Raw genomic sequence first — 27876 nt, forward strand, 5'->3', positions numbered from 1 at the left:
TTCTGCAAATCCAATTCAGTTTTCCACGTTGATTCAACGTCATAACAGATTTTTGGGGGTTGAAAATATGTGGAAAAAACGTTGATTCAACCAGTTTTTGTCCAGTGGGTCAAAGTTATCCTTTCCCTTGGGAAGCATGGGGAGAGTGATTCACACACACACACTGATGCTATTGTATTGTAACACTTCATCAGTATGTTAAGGCTATTTAAGTGGCATGGAAAGCTACATCATAAGATCACTTCCTTATTCTTTCCATGTTTCAAAATAACTAAATTAAAGCATAATCATTAATTATCAGGAAGGGTTAGCATGGCCTACAGTACATTAGCCTACTATGAAGAGGCTGGAGTTTAATCTGCTATAATAATTATAATTATTCAACTGTAATAATACTACGATTGAAATATATTTGAGAATAATTTGATAACAGATTTGATAGCAATGTGATTTTATGAAAGCGATGTGGTAACATCTCGAATGATTGAGATAATGGATTACAGGTGATTGGATTGAGTTCAATTTGTGATTGTTACTGATTGGCTTGGATCAGAGCCAAGGAGATAGGAGGATGAGGAGCTATATGGTAATGGAACACAACACTGACAGAGTAGGACACCTGGAAGTGAAGGATGATGGTCCATATCAGCCCAAGGGTCAGCTTGGGGTTGCCATCCGCGATGTCATCGTTTCTGATGTTCACCAGCTTGACCTGTGATTGGACGACAGAGAAGAGCGAGACTTAACAATTATAGTAGTTCACATCATAGTAGATACATTATTACCCTGTTCCAATGCATTGAGATAGTCCTCAGTCATGTCACTTACAGTAAGTCATCTTAATACAGTACAAGAGGGTAAATCATTTGTTACATCATCTCCATTATTACATTTCCATTGCTGTTTCTCTTACCTGTCGGTGTTTGAGGAAGTCCAGTGCAATCTGTACATTCTGCAGCTTGTGGAATCTCATGCGGCCTTTCTCTCTGGGCTAGAGAGAGAGAGCGAGAGCGAGAGCGAGAGCGAGAGCGAGAGCGAGAGCGAGAGCGAGAGCGAGAGCGAGAGAGAGAGAGAGAGAGAGAGAGAGAGAGAGAGGTTAGAAACAGACTGGACAGGAGTTAATGCTACCTTCGAAGAGGCTTTCGAGAAATGCGAATGAGACTATGTCGGAAGAGAAAAATGTGATGCAGCTACGACAATATCCAACAAAACGGGAAAAGGGAAATTGGGAACTAAAATTGTAGACTCAATGACAAGAGTACACATGGTTTTCCTCCAAAAGAAAAAGATGAATGACAAAGAATACGACGAATAACTGATGCATCTCACAGATCTCCAAGTGCAACTTCCCTCATTGTAAAACCACATTAATGACATCATTCATTAGTGTACCTACCTGTTCTTCACCTTCGAAAGACAAACACAGAGGTAAATAAGAAATATATTTGGAGTGAAAGAGGCTGAGCCAATACCATGATTAGCTATTAGGTACAGGAATCTTTGGTTGGTTTTGAATTGTGTCACCACTTCGGTCATGTGTTCTGACGGGAGAACAATGAATCGGAGACTTCCACTTCCAAAGAATACTGTATTTGTGCTATGCAATAAGCATTAGTAATTGAGATAAACAGAAACAATAAAGCTATTTTCAAATGGATCATTTCCAATGCTTAAGTAGTGTTATAGGGTCAATGACTAGAGTCAATGAAGTAGTTAGACAATCATGTCCTTCCTTCCTTCAGCCATGACACCTATCAATATAGGAGGGTTTTTTGTTTATAGCCAGCAGCGAAATGGTTAATGCACCTCAGTCTTTGCAAGCTTGTCAATGATAAATAAGTGACGGCCAAAGGAAAAATAATTAATGGAATCATAAGCACAGGAAGTGACATCATGCACAGCTGAGCCACTGGGTAATGGATGACTCAAGCCACATGAAGTAGAAGAAGAAAATGGCGGCCGAGTTATAGAAAACCCCACTCACCAACCGCAAGTTCCTGACCACATCTCTCTCCCTTGCCTAGCCCCAGCAATGAGCAGTGCAAAGAGAGGAGGCATCGGCCAGAGGGCAAAGGTCAGCATACAGGAAAGGGGGAAAGTGTAGGGGGGTAAAGAGGGGGACATGAGGAGAGGGGGGGGGGGCAGAAGAAGAGAACCAGAGAAAGGTCAGACAGGAGCACACAGTACAAAAAGAGAAGCCAAAGTGGGGTTATTGTGTTAGGACCATGGAGGCGTCTGGTAGATGAGCAGAGACCAGCAGAGCGATGGGCTACTGTAGCAGGGACAGAGTGCAAGGCTTCCCGAGAGATCTGCAGTAACTTAGAACGCATCATCATAATGTGCAAGCGTCCAGTGTTGACTTACTGACTTGTTTTAAAAAATCTAAACAACTACAAATAGTTCATATTTCCAGCGACTGGAATGAGAGGGAGGTATAAATAAGGGCTAGACTTTTGTTACTTAGGGTCAGGCCTTGGTTCAGCATGGGGGGGGTTTGGATCGAAGTCCGTTACAGATGCAGAGGTCAGTCCATTTGCCAATCAGAAGTCAGGATCAGAGGTACAGGCCAGTCCATTCGCCAATCAGAAGTCAGCAGTACTTACCAGTGTCTCCCCAGAGAGGACCTCCAGGAGGGAGATCAGGTTGTGTCCATCTCTCAGGTCTTCATACAGATCAGTCACCTGACTCTGTGACTGTGGAACAGAAAGAGAAGGTTGTCATCGCAATGCCTTTTCTTTGTGCAACACCTAAGACAAAATACCTACAAACTATTGTATTGTATTGCATTGTATTTGTGTAATAACATTTTAATATTCCGGATCTGGTTATGAGTCTGAGTTGACAGGGCACCTAGACATGGGGGATCATCCTCTTACAGTAAACCTTGGAAAGAATAACCAATCTTTCCTGTATAAAATTATACAAAATGTTCAAGCTCCTCTCAATCAGTCTACACAGCTCAGGCTAGGAGCCTGCAGCTCTCGCTCTCCGCCAGTACATCTGTACAAAGGACAGGAATGCACGGCTGCAGGCAACCAATCGGCCTGCGTTGGACACCCAAGACACCTGTGGCAGCTGCCAGATCTACTGAGCGATGATGGATGGAAGTCAGGGGGTCTTCATAAAATAAAATAAAATGACAGTCAAAAACAACTAAGTAAACATTACGAACGTAGGCAAACGGATACGTGCAAATGGAGACAGATAGTCCAGTGAGTCTTGGGACTGGGCGCATGCTATAATCAATTCCAGTAAGAAAGATAAACGGTCATCGTGAGCAGAAGAGGGTGAAAGCTTACGGAGCGTAGGGAACGACTGAAACTGAAGGATTTAAAAGTCATTTTCATCCAAAATGCGACGGGACTGCATGCCTCAAAAGTATGTACTTCATTGTGCAACACATAGTCCTAACACTTGAGGTCTGTGCACGTAACCTGGACAAATCTCCCATTGGCATAAGCGCGTGATTTACGTGACCACGCCCTATATCTCAAGTTAGGGTTTGGCCCACGGTCCACAAGGCATAGGCCTATTTCTGTGTGACAGCGTCAGCGTAAATACTTTCACAGTGATGGCAAAGGTGTGGGGAGGGGATAGTGTTCAGGTGCGCTACATGCTCATCAGAATCAGTCCCACATACAGTGCCCTCCTGTTGGGGCTTGCCGGCACCTACCTCTGCTGCCCCATGCTGGACGGAGGAGAAAGCGCGGACGAGGGATGAGATGGAGAGAACAAGGAAATAGAGAGGGAGAATGACAGAAAGAGGAAGAGAATATGATCATGAGTCACGTTCCGTTAAAGGTCCCCAAAGCACACACATCCCCGGGTCGCTCGTCTTTTCAGTTCGCTGCAGCTGGCGACGAACGAGGGGCAACAAAACACTGAAACTGGACAGTTTTCTCTCAATCTCTTCATTCAAAGACTCAATCGTGGACACTCTTACTGGCAGTTGTGGCTGCTTTGCGTGGTGTATTGTTGTCTCTAACTTCTTGCCCTTTGTGCTGTTGTCGGTGCCCAATAATGTTTGTACCCTCCTTTGTGCTGCTACCATGTTGTGTTGCTACCATGCTATGTCGTCATCTTAGGGCTCTATGTAGTGTTGTGTAGTCTTTCTTGCCGTGATGTGTGTTTTGTCCTATATTTTTATAAAATGTTTATGAAATCTTTAATCCCAGCCCCCGTCCTCGCAGGAGTCCTTTTGCCTTTTGGTAGGCCGTCATTGTAAACAAGAATTTGCCTAGTTAAATAAAGGTTAAATCAATAAAATAAAAAAATGAGCCTGAGATGACATAAAATGATTAAAAAGGATGAAAGAAAATGAAAAAAGTTAGATGAATAGAATAAAAGAGTGTGGTCAAAATAGTTCCTAATATCAGTGCTTAAACACATGGTTAATATTGGGAGATTGCATGTAATGCTGTTCTACTGTGTCAGTGTGTTTGATCTTGTGAAAAACATGTACTGGCCTCGCACAGGTATGTATGCAAGTCTCGTCCCTGCAAGTTGTAACACTCACTACCTTGGTTTATTACTGGCATCTGGTAAATGGTGAGTACTTATGTAATACTGTGTGTTATAAGTAGTTATATAACCCTGTGTGTGAACACAGTAACTCACTCCTGCCCACCTGTGGCGTACACACTCCATCCATGGAGGTTTGAAATGCAGTGAGGGTTGATGGCCACTAGGGACCACTGTTAACACATTAATCACGTAAGATTGTCCAACTTCAACAAAGAGTCTCCAACTTCAACAACATTATACAAGTTGTATGTCTGGAACTGATGGGACAAGATCGCATAACATTCAAGTGTTTCTATTCAGTTCAACTACTTGGGGCTACAATATGACAGTTTGTGACTAAAGGCCAAATTACCTCAAAATCAGTCAATATCCAACTTAAATTCTAAGGCATTCTACAGTCCCAGAATTATCGTTGGAAAAATTATTGTTGTCTATCAACATTGACAAGCCACCGGGGTCTGACAATCTGGATGGAAAATTAGTGAGGATAATAGGGGATGATATTGCCACATCTTTAATTTAAGCCTACTAGAAAGTGTGTGCACTCATGGCCTGGAGGGAAGCTAAAGTCATTCCGCTACCAAAAAATAGTAAAGCCCCCTTTACTGGCTCAAATAGTCGACCAATCAGTCTGTTACCAACCCGTAGTAAACTTCTAGAAAAAAATTGTGCTTGACCAGATACAATGCTATTTGACAGTAAACAAATTGACAACAGACTTTCAGCACGCATGTAGGGAAGGACACTCAACAAGCACGGCACTTACACAAACGACTGATGAGTGGCTGAAAGAAATGGATGATAAAATGATTGTATGGGCGGTCTTGTTAGACTTCAGTGCAGCTTTCGACATTATCGATCATAGTCTGCTGCTGGAAAAACTTGTGTGTTATGGCTTTATACCCCCTGCTATAATGTGGATAAATCGTTACTTGTCTAACAGAACACACAGGGTGTTCTTTAATGGAAGCCTCTCAAACATAATCCAGGTAGAAGCAGGAATTCCCCAGGGTAGCTGTTTAGGCCCCTTACTTTTTTCAATATTTACTAACGACATGCCACTGAGTTTGAGTAAGGCCAGTGTGTCTCTGTATGCGGATGACTCAACACTATACATGAGTGAGCTAATACAGCGACTGAAATGACTGAAACGCTTAACAAAGAGCTGCAGTTAGTTTCGGAATGGGTAGCAAGGAATAAGTTGGTACTAAATGTTTCCAAAACTAAAAGCATTGTATTTGGGACAAGTCATTCACTAAAACCTAAACCTCAACTACATCTCGTAATGAACAATGTGGAAATTGAGCTAGTTGAGGAGACGAAACTGCTTGGAGTAACCCTGGAATATAAACTGTCATGGTCAAAACATATTGATACAACAGTAGCTAAGATGGGGAGAAGTCTGTCCATAATAAAGTGATGCTCTGCCTTCTTAACATCACTATCAACAAGGCAGGTCCTACAGGCCCTGGTTTTGTCGCACCTGGACTACTGTTCATTCGTGTGGTCAGGTGCTACAAAGAGGGACTTGAGAAAATTGTGGTTGGCTCAGAACATGGCAGCACGGCTGGCCCTTAAAAGTACACAGAAAGCTAACATTAATGACATGCATGTCAATCTCTCACGGCTCAAAGTAGAGGAGAGATTGACTTCCTCATTACTTGTTTTTGTAAGAGGTGTTGATAAGCTGAAGGTACCGAGCTGTCTGTTTAAAATACTAGCACACAGCTCAGACACCCATGCATACCCCACAAGACATGCCACCAGAGGTCTCTTCACAGTCCCCAAGTCCAGAACATACTATGGGAGGCGGACAGTACTACATAGAGCCAAGAATACATGGAACTCTATTCCACATCAGGTAACTGATGCAAGCAGTAGAATAGGATTTAAAGATCAGGTAAAAATACACCATAAGGAACACCGGGGACTGTGAAGCAACACAAACATTAGGCACAGACACATGCATACACACACATGATAACATACGCACTATACACACACGTACACATGGATTTTGCATTGTAGATATGTGGCAGGGGAGTATGGGCCTGAGGGCACACAATGTTGTGAATTATGTAATTATTATACTGTAATGTTTTTAAAATTGTATAACTGCCTTAATTTTGCAGGACCCCAGGAAGAGTAGCTGCTGCCTTGGCAATGGGGCTCCATAATAAATACAGTATAATTGCAGTTGGTGTGAAATGCTTCACTCTCATTGGTTCCTCTATGGTAGCTACAACAGTCTCTCTCTGCAATCCTGCAGCATATGTTTAAACCCTGTCTGTCATCAAAACACAATAGCCCATGTTGAAGAAGCTCAGATTGAGTCAACGCGATATGCTGGTGTCATGGTACAAATTGTGCACTGCAGATTGTGAGGACATCAAGGTTAAAACCATTAGGCCAGTCAACACAGAACCTGACAACACCTCATCCGCCACGTCACTTTCCCATTACAAAACACCCTTTAGGTGATGTGTCCTTCAGTTAACTCAGGGTCACATGTGTTATTATAAAATGTTGAACGCCTAATAAAAAAAAATATCACACGTCATTGAATAAGCAAATAGTGATAGTGTCTGGTCTGTACACTTCATTAAAAGTGCCTGGGGCATTACATCGACAGAACGATGTCAGCTTACAGTGGATTCTCCTTTTACATAACACCGCAGAGGAATGGTTGAGAAACCCTCCATTCGGTCTTCCCACCCTTGTCGACACACAACAAGATTTATGCTCGAGTGGAAGTTATTCCTTCTCCCTTTTTACAAGCCCTCATGGCCCACCCCGGGACGTGCCCATTGGAAACGCATTAAAAACATTTAGTTCAACGTCGGCTTGCCATCACACGGGCGGACGAACCCTTTCGTTCTACCGCAAAATGCTATATTTAAAAATCTCCTGCATGATGTTTCCCAGTAGGTTTTTCAAGCCTGGCTCGGGTTGCTATTTCATTTGAATGACTCGGCTAGTTCTGTAACAATGCATTGCATAGCACATACTGTGTATGGTATGAAACGGTTTCTAAGAAGACAGTTCTCTCTAAGAAAGCGCTTAATTAAACATTTGTCTACTTCATGTCAATATATAGCCTACTTCATTTCAACTTTTTGTTTTTAAGGAAAAAATGTACAGTCATCCCAGTCCGTCGAACATTAAACGAGGTGCAAATCTTGTCATACCAATTTGTCGTAATGGCAGTGGGACGACAAGGGACACAGATTGATTCCTCTGATAGTACCTGTAAGGAGCACTTAAGGACCTTGCCTAGCAAAGAGCTAAGGGTGGGCAGTCAGCCACCCAGAACCAGCAGTCAGTCTGTGTAGCACATGTGCTACTGTTGGCCCAGCTAGCAGCCACCGGGCCTTGGGCCCAGAACAGAATGCGGTGCTTCAGAGGCAAAGAGCAAAACGTATCCAGATGTCTGGGACTCACATAAAACACTTAACGAAAAAGACTGCTCGCTTGTGTGTTATATCAGGAACAGAGTATGTTAGCACCGCATGGTTTTCAGCCCTAAGGGAAGGGGCAGTGGTGAGGTAGGTGAAACGAGAAGGGTGACAACAGCACAATTGACAAACTCACTCAGTCGAAGAGAGACTGGTCTTCGGGTAAACCTTCCCTCAAAACACCAAGCTAGAAACCAAACACTCATGATTTCCAGTAACCTTTCTCTCTCTCTCTGTGTGTGTGTGTGTGTGTGTGTGTGTGTGTGTGTGTGTGTGTGTATGACCAATGCATGTCACTTTCAATGAAGCCCTTCCAAAGGGGTTGGTCTGTCTGACTGTATTGATGTAGTAGGTTGAGATGGTGCTAAAAAAAACAACCACTTGATGGTTTGATATCTGTGGATATCTGTCTGGTGGGGGAATCAAAACTCGTTGTCATAATATTGTGTTGTCATGGATACTACCCAGCATGGGATCATGACTTCAATAGCACCTGCATGTTCAGCATGGCTGGACCAGAATGGACCCCAGCTCCACTCATAGTGATGCAGTAACGGTTAAATCAGACGTTCACATCTCATCTACTAACATACCAACACAGATATCCCCTACACCAAAATAATTATTGTAAACATAAAAGGTGAGAACATAGTTTCTGTATCAGAGGAAGACTATCTGGGCCTGTGTTCATAAAGTGTCCCAGAGTAGAAGTGCTGATCTGGGATCAGGTCACCCCATGGCCATTCATTACAATGTAAAAGGTCAAACAGATCCTAGACCAGCACTCCTACTCTGAGACACTTTATGAATGCGGGCCCTGGTGTTTGTTAAGATTCGTCCCCGTTTTAAAATTTGAGAAACGGAACTACACATCTAAAACACAGCAATAAGGTATCTGGCCGGTGTTGCTACGATTCAAACCAAAGATTCTAGCCTACTCCTGTCATTAGTGGCAAAATGACTTCTGAAGCAATAGATCCATTTTTTGCCGAGAGGCTAAATTGCAACCGTCAGAAAACACACAGCTCAGCCTCCATGTGGTTGGTTGGCCAATTATGAGGCATGATTCAATAAGGAAATATCTGCCATTTGCCTCATCACTTGTGGACCAGTTGTGATCCAACTCACCATAAATCCTACTTTGACAACTGCTGCGGTTGTTCTGCAAGTGTCCACTTCAGCCATTTTCATTCGTTTTATGACATTTGACTGATATTTGATGAAGGGGTGGCAGGTAGCCTAGTGGTTAGAGCATTGGGCCAGTAACCGAAAGGTTGCTAGATCGAATCCCCGAGCTGACAAGGTAAAAATCTGTTGTTCTGCCCCAGAACAAGGCAGTTAACCAACTGTTCCATCTTTGTAAATAAGAATTTGATCTTAACTGACTTGCCTAGTTATTAAGAAATACATGTTTTTTTAAATGGGTAATAACACAGGAATACTGATTTTGAAAATGTTGTACGAGTCATTGTGAGAACTCAAATAAAGCTCAGAAACAAAATTGAAACAAATCTATTGAAATCAAAAAAATAAGTCGGTGTGTGTGTGTGTGTGTGCATGTGATTGTCTTTGTGTATAAACTATTGATACCAGTGATGAGTGTATTAACTAACGTAAGTTAGACAGGGAGAGTGAGTTAGGTATTGAGTTATTGAGCACATTCAAAAACACTCTGGCAGTGTGTTACCATACCTTTATCAAGTGTTTGTTCACCCATTTTGTGAAGGTCTTTTTCTGTACCCGATCCCGTTCATCTGCAAGACACAACAAAGAGCAAACATCAGACATGGTTAAAAAGTAATAAAGTAATAAAGATTTGATACACCCTCTGAGTACATACAGTCATATTGAGGTGCTGAGGTATTTATCGGGGGTTGAGAAGACTCGGTCAAATTTAAAACATGTCGCAGGATATTCGGGATACGGAGAAGATCAAAGGATTTAAAATACATTTAACATGAACAACAAGAGCTGAAAAACGTACAAATATCCCAGGTGCCGCTGTCGTTTTGAACATCCCCGAGACAAAGAGTCATTGGATGGGGTTAGTCTTGCCTAGTGAGACATGATACCAGAGCGTCTGGACTAAACATGTCGGACTTACGAGAAATCATCAAAGCACAGTCGGTGCCTAAATATACACCGTCATCGTCTAGTTGTGTCTGCGAATGCGTTTCACTATGGTATGACTACAGGCAGGGCCTGAGGCTTAGTGGAAGGATTACACTGTGTACAGGTGTGCAGTGTCTCTATAGGCTACATACTGTAACGGGCCCGGTCGCGCATGTTGAACCTGCCAAGATACGGTAGCTCTCAGAGAGTAGAGACAACGGTGCCTTAACGGGCAGACAACCACATCTAGCAGATAGATACGGTTTCAGCCTCACCATACTGAGTGGAATGGACACACCCTCAGTCAAATACCTGGACACACCCCATTACCCTGGGGTGCTGGAAAACATACTGCAGAGCACAGATACAGACGTACCAACTGTAGACACTGACCCTCCCCGACCAAGAGGCATATCGCAAACTGTTATTCATCATGCCAGACCACTTCACTGAAAGATTGGTTAAATAACGGATACAAAAAAAATAAACAAAGAAGTCCCATTGAGATATAGTATTTGGGCTCACTTTTTCAAGTGGGCCCATCAGTTATATCACGTGAGATAGTACTGATGGCCAATCCAATAGCAATTCCAATTGGTCTGCTTTGAAAGTCATACGTCGCATTGTCGCATTGAAGATAGGCAATGCCTACTACTCATACTAGGTTAAAATCACACGATGCACACCAATGATGTCATTGGAAACACTTATCTTCCTCACATTTTTTTTTTTTTTTTTAATTGACCATTTTCACATATGTTGATGTTGGGTTGGTGCTGGAGATTATTAATTTGAAGTTGCATTTTGGGCGGAATTTTCCCTGAAAGTGGCAATACGTAACTTTTTGGCCGACCTGACCAAGTCACATAGAATTGTGAGTTATAGATCTATCATTCTACTTGAGAGCAAGTCTAAGAAACTGTATTTCTATGCTTCCCATTCTTAACTTTTGCTTTTGAGTCTTTTATTTTTGGTTTCCTACACCAGCTTCAAACAGCTGAAACGACAATATTCATGGTTATGGAAAATATATTTAACAGAAAGTTTAGATGGTACAATGATTCTCTACACTAAAAACTAGCTTATTTTGTCACATCAAGTGAAATTAGGTGAACTATTAGAGTTTTAGCAACCAGGAAATGGCAGAGTGTTTACTGCATAGTGCAACGCCCTGCCGAACCAAAGTACAACGTTGAAGGCAGTGCTGATTCCCTGCGACCGCAAACTGAACCCGCAGGCTACGTTTTAGTATTTTAAGGTGTGCCATGTTGCTATTGTGTTATGAAAACACGTTGCCGTGGCAACCGCAGGGTATTTGTGTGTGCCTGGAGACTGACGCAACTTTGACCTCTGTCATTCTCTGTCGTTCATCAATAAAGCGACAATACAAGGGCATTCATGATTGGTCGATTGCTGGCATAAATACTCATCAAATTTAGGACATTTTCCAAAGGTCCCATAATCCTGGACAAACCCCGCACCTTGACCTATGGTCAGTCAACTAATGTAAATTCCAAATACTGGTGTTAGCGCAGCAGTAGTGTCCAGCTTGCAATCAGCATACACACTGCCGCAGTCATGACTCAGGCTAAAAAAACTATTTAAACTCCATTGTACAATGCCAAAGATAAACACAGTGATCGCAAAGGTAAAGGGGGCGAAGGTCCTACCTCCTTTACCCTGAGCCATCTCCTTGATTCACCGCAGGACAAAGGAGTGTTTCAACCCATCGTAAAAAAGTGTTAAACTAATAGGTCCTCCCGAGTGAGTTACTCTCAGCACTTGATATATAAGTGACCATTAACCAATTTGCATATGACTATTACTCTACTGTTCTATAACATAACCAGAAGTGAATGAGCAAATAAGAAAATGTCATTCAATAAGAAAAAAGGTATATACCCAAACGTGTTTCAGCCCAGCTTAAACGAAAAAAGGGAGTCAGGTGCTCGACTGAGGGGCTTGAAATTCCCCCCAAAAAACTATCTTTACTCCAGGACATTTCAATGGGTGACTATCTAGGACAATAAAGAAAACAAAAAATATATACATTTAGGGGACACAAACAAGCTCCCGTTTCGGCGTAAAACACCTCCACTAGAGTCTTGAAGGCGGTTTACGCCGAAACGGAAGCGGTGTCCCGTAAATAAATATTTCAGATCTATGCAGAAACAGAGTGCTCCTTTTTCTTTGTTCAACCGTTGAAGTGTCCTGGGTTAAGGAATGTTTTTTGGTCCATTCTATAGGACTTGTATCCACAATGTATAGACATGCTGAGAGGTCATCCCCTCCATTTCTCCCCCACATTTTGTGAATGGGGTTCGCTGACCAATAGGGTGGGAGGGAGCGGCTGATGCGGTGGATTAGTGGGAGTGTCCACTCCTGGTCACAATGTGGACCACTGGAGAAACAGAAAACATTACAGCAACAACAACTTCCTTTTAAATCTAAATGTATCCTGACACTTAAGAGAAGGGGAATCTCCATAGACGAGGATTAGAGAAAGCTCAAACTGTAATTGAGAGTGCACTAAAGGGGCCTGAGGGCGCACGGTGTGTTGTGAAATCTGTGAATGTATTGTAATGTTTCTAAAAAAATTGTATGAACTGCCTTAATTTTGCTGGACCCCAGGAAGAGTCATCTTTCAATTTAAATTGACACTGACAGTTGGTATGCATCTTAGCATCATGAAGGGGCTCATTATTTCACAGACTAGCCAATCAGGCACCGACTTGAACCTCTGAATAGACTTGTCTGTGCAGGGATATGAAAATGGTCCAAACCTGTAACTACAGCAGTGAAACTCTTCCTTTCACAGGAAAAAAAACCACCCAGGATTTTAACTCTCCCCCTTACGCAAACATGAACCACAGTATCAGAGGCAAACTGTTCATATGAACCTATTTGACACAGAAAGTCTAGGTGTCTATGACACACTGTCTAAGTGACCACTGTCATCCTCGTACATATAGAACCAAACGTTTCATGTACTGTTATTAACGTCTATGACACACAGCTTCCTATGTGAACGCTGTCGTACTGGTACCTTTCCTGTCGTCCGTAGACTTCAGCATCCCCTGGTAGTAGCTTTCGTCTGAGGGCACCCTGTCCCTTCCATCCCTGCCACCACTGTTATCTGTCGAGAAGTTCCTGTATCTCTGTTGCTGACCGCTCATGATGCCACTCAACTCCGAATGAATGAAGAAAACGTGCCCTCTAACGCGCTCTGTGGCTGCTTTTTGTCGTCAAACGGTTTCCGTCGGTAGCTTATAACGCTTCTCTCTCCTGCTCTTGTTCCTCTTAAAAATTCCTCAGTGCTCCTTTCACTCGTGCAGTCGGGTGGCTAAGATCCAGTCCTACGATTTGTTCCTCTCGCTCTATCACCGTATGAGCTCTTATTTTCTTTCCTTCCTGTTGTGTTTTTTTCTTCCTCTCCTCCTTTCGCAATAAGTTATGCCTTTGGGGTACGGTGTCTGGGCCTGTCCTTGTGCTGATCTGCACACTATGATACCTGCCTGTGTGTTTGGAGGACATTGTGGTGGGTAAGGCTCGGCCACACCTCTTCCTCTGCCCCGTCATATTGGTGTGGCCTGGTGTGAGCAGGAAGGGTGGGCAGGGACAGAGTGAGTGATCGGACGAGGTGTGGTGGCCAGCAGGCCCGTTGTGCCATAAAACACACCACCTGCATACACTTTTACTCGTCATCAGACCTTGGTTTACACAAGAGTGCACAGTACACAGCCTGAATCGTTCCACTTCGTTGCGATGGCTGTATAAGCAATAACGAAGAATGGCACCGGAATAAATAACGCAACATTGTTTTACGGTTTGATATATTATTTTAGAACCCTGTTCAATGTCTCCATCGATTTCTAATTACTTTTTAACACACACACACCAATATGAATCATTGCCTACTCATGGCATTCCTGAGAGAGCTGTGGGTGTTACTCAGTGTGATGAGGAAGAGGGGGAGGCTGAAGGAAGGGCTACTTTGGCACCCACACACACAGAGAGATCAGCCATGACCCAACCCTCAACAAGACTATACAGTACCAGCTATGCCCTCGTCTAAGGACATGTACATTCTCGAACTAGACAATTAGTGAAGGAGTACTTATTCCTTCTGCTCTGCTGAAGACCTAACGGTGTGTGTGTGTGTGTGTGTGTGTGTGTGTGTGTGTGTGTGTGTGTGTGTGTGCGCGCATGTGTGTGTGTGTGTGCGCGCATGTGTGTGTGTGTGTGTGTGTGTGTGCGCGCATGTGTGTGTGTGTGCGCGCGTTTTTTGTTTTCCCTTTAACTACACCAGCATGACCACTCATGTACGCTCACAGACCTGATTTCCTCAAACTCTACACTCACATGTAAAGACGTTACAGAAACATTCCAGCACAACTCCACGACAACCAGCTAGCATCCTTAAGCCAGCGGTTGATGATGATGATGATGAGTCCTTTATCAGCCTCTAACCCAGAGATGACCATTCAGAGAACTGGTAAGACACCATATCAGTGAAGACATCAGTGCGGACTTGTTTTGGTGTCTATTTCCCTCGTAATAACATGGGAAGACACCAAATACACTGAAGACAGACCCAGATAAGAACACGGGGGTTATACTACGAAGTAGGATCAAGGAGTTAGACAGCTGACTTTGATGAACAAAGTAAGCTGGCTTCATTAAAAACGCTCAACTAAAATATGCATTTTTGATTATTGAATCAGTTAGAGTAGACCATTCCAAGATCTTTCAATTTTTTTTATTTTGACTTCTATGACAATATAGAACTAGCTCCTTGAGTCTGCTTCGTAGAATACCCATCAGAGTTCCTAGTCCTGTTTATTTTGGGGCTTCACTAAGGTCCCCTTCACTGAAGTCTAACCCCCTATAAGAACTGTAGGGTGCTGACACCCAAACCAATGCCACAGGGTGTGAGCAACAGGCCCTGGTAAATCCTAGCCCTCTAACAAATGAAGAGGGTAGAAGGTAATGCATCTCATTTCCACACCCTGTCTGACATAACGTTAAGAAGGATATACAAAAAATTATAATAACTTTTCTTTCCAATGTGAGGTTATTAAGGTTATTAAGGCATCTTGTTTGAACATGAAGCAGTTGATTTGTCAGGATGTGTGTGTTTGTTTTATTTAAACACTAAGTTCACAAAATTAGCAAATTGTGGAGAGGCACACCTTAAATAGTAGCTTTGTGTACTTCCACACGTCTAGGCAAGAACAGGAATTAAGGAGGGCAAGCAAATACCATGATACTGTACAGTCCACGACACAGAAGGGAAGAGAACAGTAATAACAACACACACATAATCACACACTCGACAGTGCTGGAGGCTAAACATTAAAAACATTGAGGATTCATATGATCACCTCTCACAGGGGAGTTTGGATAGTGTAGCATGTGAAATAAAGGATTAATATATGACGTCATTGATTTATATGTGCTTAGCACAGAAAAAAAAGAAGAAGGAACCCGCACACTGCTCTTGATAGTATCACTGATCTTTAATAAGCTTTACGTATTGGCCTCACGGCATTTGTAAAAGGTTTTCTGAGTAAAAAAAAAAAAAATAGCACCCAAAGCTAGACCCAGCCCCACCCACAACCGTTAGATGCATCGAATGGGGTTGGAGGCGAAGGAAAAACAAATAAGTGCTCCAAATATAACAATATGCATTTCTTAAATATTTGAATAAAGTGTGTACATGAAACGTATTAAACACGTCTGTAAAACCACAATGAGGACATCGACCTACCAAGCAAGTTTTCATGAATCATTGGATACAGCGTAAGAAAACCATCTGAGTAATCTGAAATAGGGGCATAATTCATGTTCACATTTACAACATAACATACATAGGCATTTCATCATTAAGACCTTTAGGAAATAATGTCTGGAGGGTGAAAATCCCAAAACATTCCATTTTACTTTGAGTATTATTTATATCTTTACCTTCCCTATGCCACAAAATCAAAAAAAAAAAAAAGGTAGACATGTCATGTTTTAGGTCATTAAAATGTTCTGTGACTGGATAATCCCTGTCATTTCTCCTGATTGAACTTTTATGTTCACTGGTTCTCTGTTTGAGAGAACGAGAGGTTTTACCGGAGGTTAAAGCGTGGTCGCAAATGGGTCTCCAAATGGACAATGACCCCAAGGATACTTCCAAAGTTGTGGCAAAATGGCTTAAGGACAACAAAGTCAAGGTACTGGAGTGGCCATCAAAAGCCCTGACCTCAATCCCGGAGCAAATTTGTGGGCAGAACTGAAAAAGTGTGTGCGAGCAAGGAGGCCTACAAACCTGACTTAGTTACACCAGCTCAGTCAGGAGAAATGGGTCAAAATGTGGGAAGCTTGAGGAAGGCTACCTAAAACGTTTTACCCAAGTTAAACAATTTAAAGGCAATGCTACCAAATACTAATTGAGTGTATGTAAACTTCTGACCCACTGGGAATGTGATGAAAGAAATAAAAGGTGAAATAAATAATTCTCTCTACTATTATTCTGACATTTCAGATTCTTAAAATAAAGTGGTGATCCTAACTGACCTAAAACAGGGAATTTGTACTCGGATTAAATGTCAGGAATTGTGAAAAACTGAGTATACATGTATTTGGCTAAGGTGTATGTAAACTTCCGACTTCAACTGTAGCTACCATTTGGAAGAGGGCGTAAAAGAGACTGGCTGATTTTCTTTTGTGGCTGGCCGTTGGCATGGACAAATTTATCGCGGCAATTGCGACCTCTCATATATACAATAAGTGGTGGATTCTTAAATTCAGCAGGCGAAGCTGGCTCCGACGATAAAACATGCCAGTGTTTCTTGACCTCATCTCCCACTTTTCGCAAGTTCAAAGTATATGTAGTTGTGAACATTACAGAGTGTTCTTTAGCTCTAGAGGGTCTTTTTTGTGGCAGTTCGTCTCGTGTTTTCCCCAATGCCAAATTAGAGCTTCATCCACACATTGTGGAGAATACATCCTCTTCTCAGAAACCTATTGCGCATCTCTGCTGCTTTTTCTAGCTAGTCCTCTTCTAACTAGTCCTCTTCTAACTAGTCCTCTTCTAACTAGTCCTCTTCTAACTAGTCCTCTTCTAACTAGTCCTCTTCTAACTAGTCCTCGGCGCAGTCTGAAAAACAGGCTTCTTGGAAGTCCTCTTTTTAGCGGCTCAAGGTGGAAGCTGTCCCCCTGTAATAGAGTATTTCTGTCCATTCCTTTTCTATACAGAGTTGTAAACAGTGTTCCATTTGATTTCTCAATCCACATATCGAGGTCATGAACATATTTAGTGTCACATTCAATAGAAAAAGTCAGCTCCAGAATAAAGTTAGTTGGTGGATATTCGTCAGTATCTCTGTCTCTCAAATAGTGAACTATGACCGCAAGCTCCCACATATGGGGAAGACCGGTATATAGACTCTCAACATCTAATGTAACCCAAAACACAGTCTTCTGTTAAACCCGTTATAGATGAGACCACAACACGTTAACTGCTATGGATATCTTAAAACAGGTTGGGAGTTTTCTGGAACAGAGTGAGTTTATGGAATCAAATGTCAATGTGCGTGGGGTGGGGTGGGGTGGAAAGAAAGCTAGAAAAGAGGTGAAGTGAAAGGTATTTGATCATGGACTACTGCTTACACAGCTGATAGGTTGCCGACTGAGAGCAGGGCATGTGATGAGCTGTTGGAATGTGTCTGCGATCTCCTCTCTGCTGGCTGGTGCACTGTGCCAAAGTCCTAACCTAAATATCCTAACCCACCACACCAAACAAACACACCCCTCATCACTCTACATACAATACCCCATAATGACAAAGCAAAAAAAGGTTTTTAGAAATGTTTGCTAATTTTTATTTAAAAAAAAATGAAATATCACATTTACAAAAGTATTCAGACCCTTTACTCAATACTTTGTTGAAGCACCTTTCAGCAGCGATTACAGCCTCAAGTCTTGTTGGGTATGACGCTACAAGCTTGGCACACCTGTATTTGGGGAGTTTCTCCCATTCTTCTCTGCAGATCCTCTCAAGTTCTGTCAGGTTGGATGGGGAGCGTTGCTGCACAGCTATTTTCAGGTCTCCCCAGAAATGTTAGATCGGGCTCTGGTTGGGCCATTCAAGGACATTCAGACACTTGTCCTGAAGCCACTCCTGCATTGTCTTGGCTGTGTGCTTAGGGTCGTTGTCCTGTTTTAAGGTGAACCTTCACCACAGTCTGGAGGTCCTGAGCACTCTGGAGCAGATTTTCATCAAGGATCTCTCTGTACTTTGCTCCATTCATCTTTGCCTCGATCCTGACTAGTCTCCCTTTCCCTGAAAAACATCCCCACAACATGATGCTGCCACCACCATGCTTCACCGTAGGGATGGTGTCAGGTTTCCTCCAGACATGATGCTTGGAATTCAGGCCAAAGAGTTCAATCTTGGTTTCATCAGTCCAGAGAATCTTGTTTCTCATGGTCTAAGAGTCCTTTAGGTGCCTTTTGGCAAACTCCAAACGGGCTGTCATGTGCCTTTTATTGAAGAGTGGCTTCCGTCTGGCCACACTACCATAAAGAGCTGATTGGTGGAGTGATGGAGAGATGGTTGTCCTTCTGGAAGGTTCTCCCATCCCAACAGGAACCCTAGAGCTCTGTCAGAGTGACCATAGGGTTATTGGTCACCTCCCTGACCAAAGCCCTTCTCCCCCGATTGTTCAGTTTGGCCGGGCGGCCAGCTCTGGGAAGAGTCTTGGTGTTTCCAAACTTCTTCCATTTAAGAAGGATGGAAACCACTGTGTTCTTGGGGACCTTCAATGCTGTAGAAATGTTTACCCTTCCACAGATCTGTGCCCCGACACAATCTTATCTCAGAGCTTTACAGACAATTCCTTCGACCTCATGGCTTGGTTTTTGCTCTGACATGCACTGCCAACTGTGGGACCTTATATAGACAGGTGTGCACCTTTTCAAATCATGCCCAATCAATTGAATGTACCACAGGTGGACTCCAATCAAGTTGTAGAAACAGCTCAAGGATGACCAATGGAAACAGGATTCACCTGAGCTCAATTTCGAGTCTCATAGCAAAAGGTCTGAATACTTACAATATGTAAATAAGATATGTTTTGTATCTTTAATAAATCGCAAAGATTTCTTAAAACCTGGTTTCGCTTTAACATGATGGGTTATTGTGTATAGATTGCCGAGGATTTTTTTCTATTTAATCCATTTTAGAATAAGGTTAACGTAACAAAAAGTGGAAAAGGTCAAGGGGTCTGAATATTTCCCGAAGGCACTGTACCAACACCAGGGTGTTTGGTACTTCACACATAACAATACAAAGCCCAGGGGGGCATAACAACGGGAAATGTGGAATGTCACAGGAAGGCCCAAACTGAAAAGAGCAGCCAACGTCAGAGATACCGTGGAAAATCTTACTCATGAAACTGTATTCGCCAACGACGCTCCAAAGAAAGGATGTATCATTAAGGTCTATACATGCTTATAACCCTGCTCCCTCATTTGCCATCATCTAAACCAGATGGAACGCTTGGCCTTTTAAAAACAAGACTGTTGAAAACATGAAGAGATTTTGTTTCTCTCTCTCGAAATGACATGGTTGAGGTTCTCTCATTGCTAGAACGGGACATATTAAAGCAGAGTGTCTTGGGGGTTCTCCTCAATGTTTCTCACACAGACTGGGCTTCATATGTGGACACCCTTAGCAGAGTTCCCAACAACCAGATGCATCCAGTCTTCAGGGATAAAGCTACTTCAACCAAGCCAGAGGTGGAAACTCCGCTCAGGTGTTTCTTTTACACCTACTACGTTAGGTTATATGTGGATGATGTGGATGGATCATTCTGGTGGAGGGAAGAGGGGGAAACCCCCGGGATCCACCCCTCTAATTTGTATGCCCAATGTTTAGTTTCAAGGCTCATGTATATTCAAAGAACTTAGAGACTCTATAAAGCCAAACTTTGTCAGATGTTTGTCCGATGTTGAAACGAGTCAGCATCCCACACGATCAGTAGTGTATTCATCTCCATACTAGATAGAAAATAATATGCCCGCAAGCCTACACATCAGTAGAAAGTCCCAGATGAAAACACCAAACACGTCTATATCACTGTGAATCCTCTGAACAGTTCCATTAATACTACATCCTTGTTTCTGAAAGATCTACCAAATTGGGTTGACGGATATTGTGATTTTTATCCAAAATCAACAGTGGTACAGTAGTTGTTTTCCATTTCAAATAGAAAACAACTAGGTTCCATTTCAAATAGAAAACAACTAGGTTCCATTTCAAATAGAAAACAACTAGGTTCCATTTCAAATAGAAAACAACTAGGTTCCATTTCAAATAGAAAACAACTAGGTTATATTTCAAATAGAAAACAACTAGGTTCCATTTCAAATAGAAAACAACTAGGTTATATTTCAAATAGAAAACAACTAGGTTCCATTTCAAATAGAAAACAACTAGGTTCCATTTCAAATAGAAAACAACTAGGTTCCATTTCAAATAGAAAACAACTAGGTTCCATTTCAAATAGAAAACAACTAGGTTCCATTTCAAATAGAAAACAACTAGGTTCCATTTCAAATAGAAAACAACTAGGTTCCATTTCAAATAGAAAACAACTAGGTTCCATTTCAAATAGAAAACAACTAGGTTATATTTCAAATAGAAAACAACTAGGTTCCATTTCAAATAGAAAACAACTAGGTTCCATTTCAAATAGCTTCTCATGGTACTCAACCCTACTCACTCAACTCACTCCGCTATCTCAACTCAGCAGAGAGAAGCATCACAGTCATAACCAACCAGGGTCGTGTTCATCAGGAACAAAAGGACTGAAATATGGAGTGACCTTCTGAACTTATCCATTTAAGAAAGGTTTGTTTCCGTTTTCCATTGCAAAAAGCTCCGGAGAGTTAGGCCTACTCCTGCAGTGATAGAAAAGAGTCCCCTGCAGACACTCTAACCCAGAGTTCAAGAGGAGAGGAATGGAGAACCATCCGAAGATAACAGAAGACAACGTAAGATAATCACAGCACTATTCCGGCCACACCCTTTCTGTTTGTACTCGTTCACAACTGTAAACGGTCACATAAATGCAATGCTATTGCCTGACCCTTCAAAGTTGGAATGTCAAAGCCATTATGCTCTCCATATGAACAATTGTACAGTATATGGCTCATGTCAAGTACATCTGTAAAAATCATCAGGTCAGGCATCGTTGACTGAGACAATTGGACTTGTAGTCACAGGGAACGTTAGGAAAACAGAGATTAAACAAAACAGCAATCCGCCATCATTACTTAAAAAGTCTTGAGCTCACAGAGAGAGAAAAGTTGAAAAGAGGGGAGGAAGAGGAGGGTAGGGTTTAACGCCCCTCATTCCAGAGAAGGGAACAGCCTCACCCCTCCCTTAGAGGGACATCCACCTCCCTCAGGATGCCTAGCGCTCACCGACTCTCCCTCCCACTGTCCTGTCATTCCAGCCCAATGCAAGTGGGAGCGTGTACTCGGAATGTTAATAAAATAAAACCAAGAGGAACAAGTGGGATACACCTTGTTCCTGACTGTGTGTGTGTGCGCATGTGTGTGTGTGTGTGAGCACACCCGGTTTGGGTCAGCTGTGTCTCACAAAGAAATAGAAATCAAAGGCACTACAGCACAGTGTACCTTTGAAATATTCATAAAGATCAACAGACATATTGTCCAGTCTTTGTTGCACTTTTATTGTCTGTATAACAGGGCAAGAGGGGATTGCTGCCGCTGCTATGGAATGACTCACTCGCTGTCCGACATTATCTTCACAGATCTAAATCCCTGTAGCAGGATGAGATGTCACAGTCAGAACTAGATCGAAAGATGAAGCTGTAAGGCCAATTTAACTCCGACTCAGCACCGAATGGATTAGCCTTGACAGCTGAGGTTAAAAATGGCTAATTAGTCTACCGCTCCTGGAGCCATGGTGGAAAGCCCCACATCTGTGAATTAACGCTCACTCTTTATGGACTTTCCTTGAGTAAACTTACACAAAGAGAAAAGTGAGTCTGTTTAATCAAGGTGTAGGTACGGTACCTGTACAATACAACACCCAGTCTCCCTCTATTGGAGATGGTATCATACTACACCAGCCGATGCACTCATTACAAACAATACTTTTCGACTGAGGGCAACAGAGCTTTATTTAAAGTATGCAAAAATGGAAATTACATATTGCTACTGAGAAATACCTGTCAAAACATCACTCTCACTTCATTCCCTAATTCCTTCAAAAATCATTATTACTGGTTTCCATATTTGATTAACATTAGTGGAGGGCTGAATCGAGAATCTGACCAACGGTACATTTGAATGTGGAAAAAGGGGAACCTGAGAGGGGTTGCTGTGGCAACATCTCCAAACATACGGTAGCTTTTTCCGCCTGTGGCTGGGTTATTTTTTACTTATATTACTCATGGCTATATTTTTAGACGGGGAGCTGTGTCTTCCATGATTGACTAACTTCAGAGAGAAAGGAAAACAGTGGTACTCTGGAGGGAGAAAAGAATAGAAAGTTCACAGAGTGAACACTAGATGGCAACAAAGCACAATGAGAACAGACAGACTTTTCCTGGCCTTGTTATTACGTTGCTATACTTTTTTTTCTGTGGCCATGACCTAACCAGGAGAATTATAGTCAAGTTACATGGTGAGAAGAAAAACTCCTGGATCTAGTTATTATGAAAAATGAACAACAACAAAAAAAGTATTGAAAACCTGCCAATCCTGCATACAGTAGACATTTCAAATCACACAAAAGGAAATGTATGAAAAAGCAAATATAATGATGGTGCTATTCAGACCCTCTTAGAGTTCATTTATGGACTAGACTCCATACACACTGAATACTCTAAAACTGGGTTATAGATAGTTACATGGAACTGGAAGTGTTTCTTAAGACACGACTCGTCATCAGTGTCTCTAAAACAGTCATATTTATAATAGCTGAATGACACCCTTGATCCTAACTGTCGGGACATTGCTTAATTCAGTCAGGGTGAGTAATCCACAGCGCACTATCCCTACCCAATGAAACCCCTCCCTCAGTCACTCAATCTGCATATTACCCAGCTGCCATGTCACACCCGGAGCGCAATAACAACCTGTGAACTTTGTTACAGAGGAATAAAAAGTGTGTTGTTATTTGTACACTTATATGGAGTAGTTATTAATTACTATAGACTAATACTAAACTGTTAACAGTTTGACCTGTAGGCAGTTCCCATGCATAGAGAACAAATAGTTGGTCGCCTAATTCATGTGTATATTCGTGTGGGATTCTGAGTCAAGAAGACCCACCCCATTGGAAAGGCTTGCCAAAGCCCATGATGGTAGTCATTTGTGATTTGAGTGAGAGCTGGGGAGTAAGAGCTCCTTCAGTGTTCTACTTTAAACACATATGGAAGTGAGTTGGACATGAGACAGCTGGAGGCAATCAGCAAAACATCCACCATTATATAACTGGAATCCAGGACTAGTTTAACTATAACACTAAAAAGAGACAGCTAATCAAGTCTTGTGCACTTTCTCCCCCATTCACAAATCTCACATGCTAATATGTATCTAATATGTATTTACGAATATGTATTTATTTGAGAATTATACCATACATTCTGAATCCATTCAGTTGCCCAAGATTGAAATGGCCATTCATTGAAAGAAAGAGTAGCCTAATCAACAACACACTTGAGGTATCAACATTCTCACTTGGAAATGGAAACTATATCAAGTGAAAATAATACTATATTAACTATCATGTTCTAGGGCCCTGTGTTTTGCTCTATCATGTTACATGCCTGGTTTTTAACACTTTTTTATATGATGGTCCAGCACCATCCTTAGACAATTGTTTGCATTTTTTGGTGTATTTCTCATTTCTGGATTAGGTTTAAAATACAGGAACAAATCTTGCTATGTCAAATGATTGCGCAAAACACAGGGCCCTATACCATAGATTTAATATCAACTATAAACTTCAATTATTACCAGAAACTACATTTGTATTACATGTGATCATATTTACTACTGTAGGACTAGAACCAGCGTGGGGAACGCCTACTTTGCCCCTTCCCCGCGTCATAATTTCTATTTCTGCCACTCACCTACACAACACATTTTGCTGTACAAATATCTGCTTCTTTCTGCATACCTCATCTCGGGCAGGTGATCTTCCCGTTCATAAACTATTCCCAGATGAAATAACGACATTGCTCCAGTTAGAACTTTGGGGCTCCCCTGCGTCGCTATAACTTCAAAAGAGTTCTCAAGAAGCGCTCACCGACGTTCCGGAGCGCAAGAATGCAAACACACTCGCTTTTCATGGTGCGACAGTCGAAGGAGAGAAAAAATGCTTTCTAATGGATGGGTGAAAGTTTCAGTTTCACAACAGCCCTGCCCATCTCATGTGGGTCCTTTTATTTCCTAAAGGTATATGGATTTCTACTCTGTTCTATATCAATTGATATATACAGTATATAGGTCTATCCATCCAAAATAGAAGTGAAATGTAAAAAAAATAAAAAATAAAATAAAAATTATGAAATGTTACACTTTGTTTGAAATTATTTTAATATTCTTGGGATAAAGTTAAATTACAATTGCAATATTTATATGTGAGAATTAAAGCAAATATTTAGTTAATTTGATATTGGATAAATGTTTAATTTGATAAAACTGTCATCAGGTCACCTATGAGGCTCCCTTGGTATTGCATTCCACCTTGGAACTCACAGTACTTCAAGTCTACAACCCTTCTACCACTGTTTGGGCTGAATTCTCATTATGAAAGTAAAAGGGGGAAAAGCAGACGACTTTCTTTCTAACAGGACTGTACATTTACGACAGGTCACAACTGACCTGATCCTAGGTCAGATTAAAGAGTGGGCAGATGGCCTGAATATGAAACTTCTCTTACAGACGACTGACCTCTGCTCCACAAAACTGCACTTGTCTTCAGGCACTAAGGACTGGTTTCCCGCACCCGCACTAAACAATCCTACTTCTGGACTAAAACGCATAAGGTCAACGGAGAATCTTCATTGAAAGTGATTTTTAGCCCATGGATAAGCGTAATCTTTGTCTGGGAAACTGGACCTAGGTGTTACGGTTTTCTTCTATCTCCTCCTCTGACGAAGAGGTGTAGCAAGGATCGGACCAAAATGCAGCGTGGTATTCTTGATACATGTTTAATGACGATGAAAAAACGAACAATACAAAACCAACAACCGTGAAAACCTATACAGCCTATCTGGTGCAAACAAACACAGAGACGGGAACAATCACCCACGACACACTCAAAGAATATGGCTGCCTAAATATGGTTCCCAATCAGAGACAACGATAATCACCTGCCTCTGATTGAGAACCACTTCAGGCAACCATAGACTTTTCTAGATAACCCTACTAAGCCACAATCCCGATACCTACTAAAACCCCAAGACAAAACACACCACATAATAAACCCATGTCACACCCTGGCCTGACCAAAATAATAAAGAAAACACAAAATACTAAGACCAGGGCGTGACACTAGGATTCTAACTTCTAACCTTTAAGCAATATTATGTGAGCCGTTTCAGGAAGTTAGGCGTATGTTGCTACTTCACAGGAGAGGCATGTGTGTCTTTTGGCAGAAATGCCTTCTAAACAAACTTGTATGCCGTCTGTAAATAGGAATACAGTGGTTAAAACTTTGAGCCGAGTTGGTTCGGCCATGGAAAAAGCTGAGATGATGGATGAGCTGGACATGCCGAGAGATGAGTTCGGATTGGTCTGCCATGTAGCACACATCTGTCTATAACATGAGCTGCTCAGTATGTGTAGATAATCCTTGCTACTGCAGCTTTTTTGAAAGATGTAACGTTGGCCATGGAGAACTGCAAAAGTGTTCCACATTGCTGCCAAAATTTATCAGGCGCTATTGACAAAGATCAGTGGGGAAAAGTTGTGATGGACTACTTTCTGAACATGGTCAGTGTGAACCGGAGTGACTTGACAAACAAGCTGTACAAACAAAACAGAGTTAAAAGGGGTTCCAGTCTGCCGTGAAGCCTTCATCTATGTATACGGGTAAGAGTCTAGCTACATTTTCAGATATTATACGTTTCTAATTTCAGAAAGTCATTTTCATTGTAAGTTGGATCGCTAGCTAACGTCACGTGTATGATCTGTGTAGTAATATTATTAGCATCTCAGAAAGCTATTTGCATTGCTAGTTACCAGTACATAGCCTCGCTACTGTTATTTTATTGTTGCTCTTTAATTATTAGTTATTTTTCTATTTTCTTCTTTATGTAAAATGTATTCTTTACTTCAGTTTATTTTAGTAAATACTTTAACACTTATTTATCTTAAAACTGCATTGTTGGTTAAGGGCTTGTAAGTAAGCATTTCACTGTAAGGTCTACACCTGTTGTATTCGGCGCATGTGACAAATACAATTTTATTTGATTTAGTTGTAGCTTAGTTTTAGCGAGCTAGCTAACATTGAACCTAGTTGGCTAGTTTTAGCTACCTGGCTAGCTATGACAATCTGTTTGCATTGCTAGTAGTATGGGGGTTAGGATTATGGTTCATTGTTTAGCTCGCTAGCTACATGTCTAAACAAAATGCTTCACTTCACCAGATAATTACATGACTCATCAAGTTAGCTAGGTGTGTCTGGGGGTGATTAAGGCAATCTATTGTATTTCATGAACATGTGTACATGTCTAGACAATAGTGACCCATCCACTTCGCTAGATGTGGCTAGGGGGGTGGTGGTTATAGCATTTCCTTTCACAGGACCCATACATTTAGAGAAGTGTGTCTGGGTAAGCATCATCTAATAATTAGAAATATTTATCAAATGTTTTTTTATCCGGACACAATTTTTTTATATTGCTGCTATGCAAATACGCAAGTAACCATTTCACTGTACAGTTTCCACCTTCTATATCCTGTGCATGTGTCAAATAAACATACATTTTATTTGAGAGAGTGTGTGTTTACAAGAGACGAACAACATGACCTGAACCAAAGTCAGATTAGGATATAGGCCAAGGATCAGATAGTGTATTTTTACCTGGAGTTTTTCCTTATTGTAGTCTATTATACTTTCACCACTTTTAGTCTGTTTATCCTTACTCCCTCTGTTTAGCACATGGCCTCACATGTGAATCCTTAAAGATATGGGTGGGGCTAAGGCTTAAGAGGGTTTGCACTATGCTGAATAGGTGGAGACAAAGAAGAGCTCTCCAGTAGTTGTACCGAAACATTCAAGGGCCACGTTTATCAACTTTTCAAAGTTGAATTACTTACCCATTGTTCCCCAACTGCAGTACATTATATACCGTTTTGTAGCTCCCTACTTTAGACCGAATCGATGGGGTCGGTCACATATCCTAATCGAATTCTAATTCCTAACTCTATGATCCTACTAACCAATTAATTTCCCGCAGTACAAGCGAAAAACTAAAAAGAGATCTTCTGGGTGGCAGGTAAGCTAGCGGTTAAGAGTGTTGGGCCAGTAATCAAAAGGTTGCTGGTTTGAATCCCAGAGCCGACTAGGTGAAAATAAGAGTGTCTGCTTAATGACTAAAATGTAAATGGTAATACCAAAGCATCACTGTTGTGTCATGAATAACCAGCCTCAACAGACAACAACTGACAACATTGTTACATCCATTTAGCAAGTAAACCGATATTCGTTAAAAAGGGCTATGGCTTTATTATTCACACAGGTGAA

The 27876-nt window shown here is 41.7% G+C and overlaps 1 protein-coding gene across 7 annotated transcripts in view; it reads right to left on the minus strand.

The window, feature by feature from the left end:
- LOC112233084 (plectin) overlaps positions 1-27876 on the minus strand; it is a 95934-nt gene that overhangs the window by 42789 nt on the left and 25269 nt on the right. For 2 of the 7 annotated variants that reach the window (XM_024400544.2, XM_024400540.2), the window contains exons 1-5: positions 13138-13622; positions 9672-9733; positions 2604-2693; positions 914-991; positions 620-712 (exon numbers count right to left, since the gene is read on the minus strand). In XM_024400544.2, coding sequence (XP_024256312.2) covers positions 620-712; positions 914-991; positions 2604-2693; positions 9672-9733; positions 13138-13267 — 453 coding nt within the window. In that variant the 5' untranslated portion in view covers positions 13268-13622. Of the gene's footprint in view, positions 1-607; positions 713-913; positions 992-1984; positions 2021-2603; positions 2694-3673; positions 3689-9671; positions 9734-13137; positions 13623-27876 lie in introns of those variants that run through there. The other 5 variants (XM_042313373.1, XM_024400502.2, XM_042313377.1 and 2 more) reach the window with 5 other exon arrangements.

The sequence above is a fragment of the Oncorhynchus tshawytscha genome, linkage group LG03, assembly GCF_018296145.1.
Source record: "Oncorhynchus tshawytscha isolate Ot180627B linkage group LG03, Otsh_v2.0, whole genome shotgun sequence".
Classification (NCBI taxonomy): domain Eukaryota; kingdom Metazoa; phylum Chordata; class Actinopteri; order Salmoniformes; family Salmonidae; genus Oncorhynchus; species Oncorhynchus tshawytscha.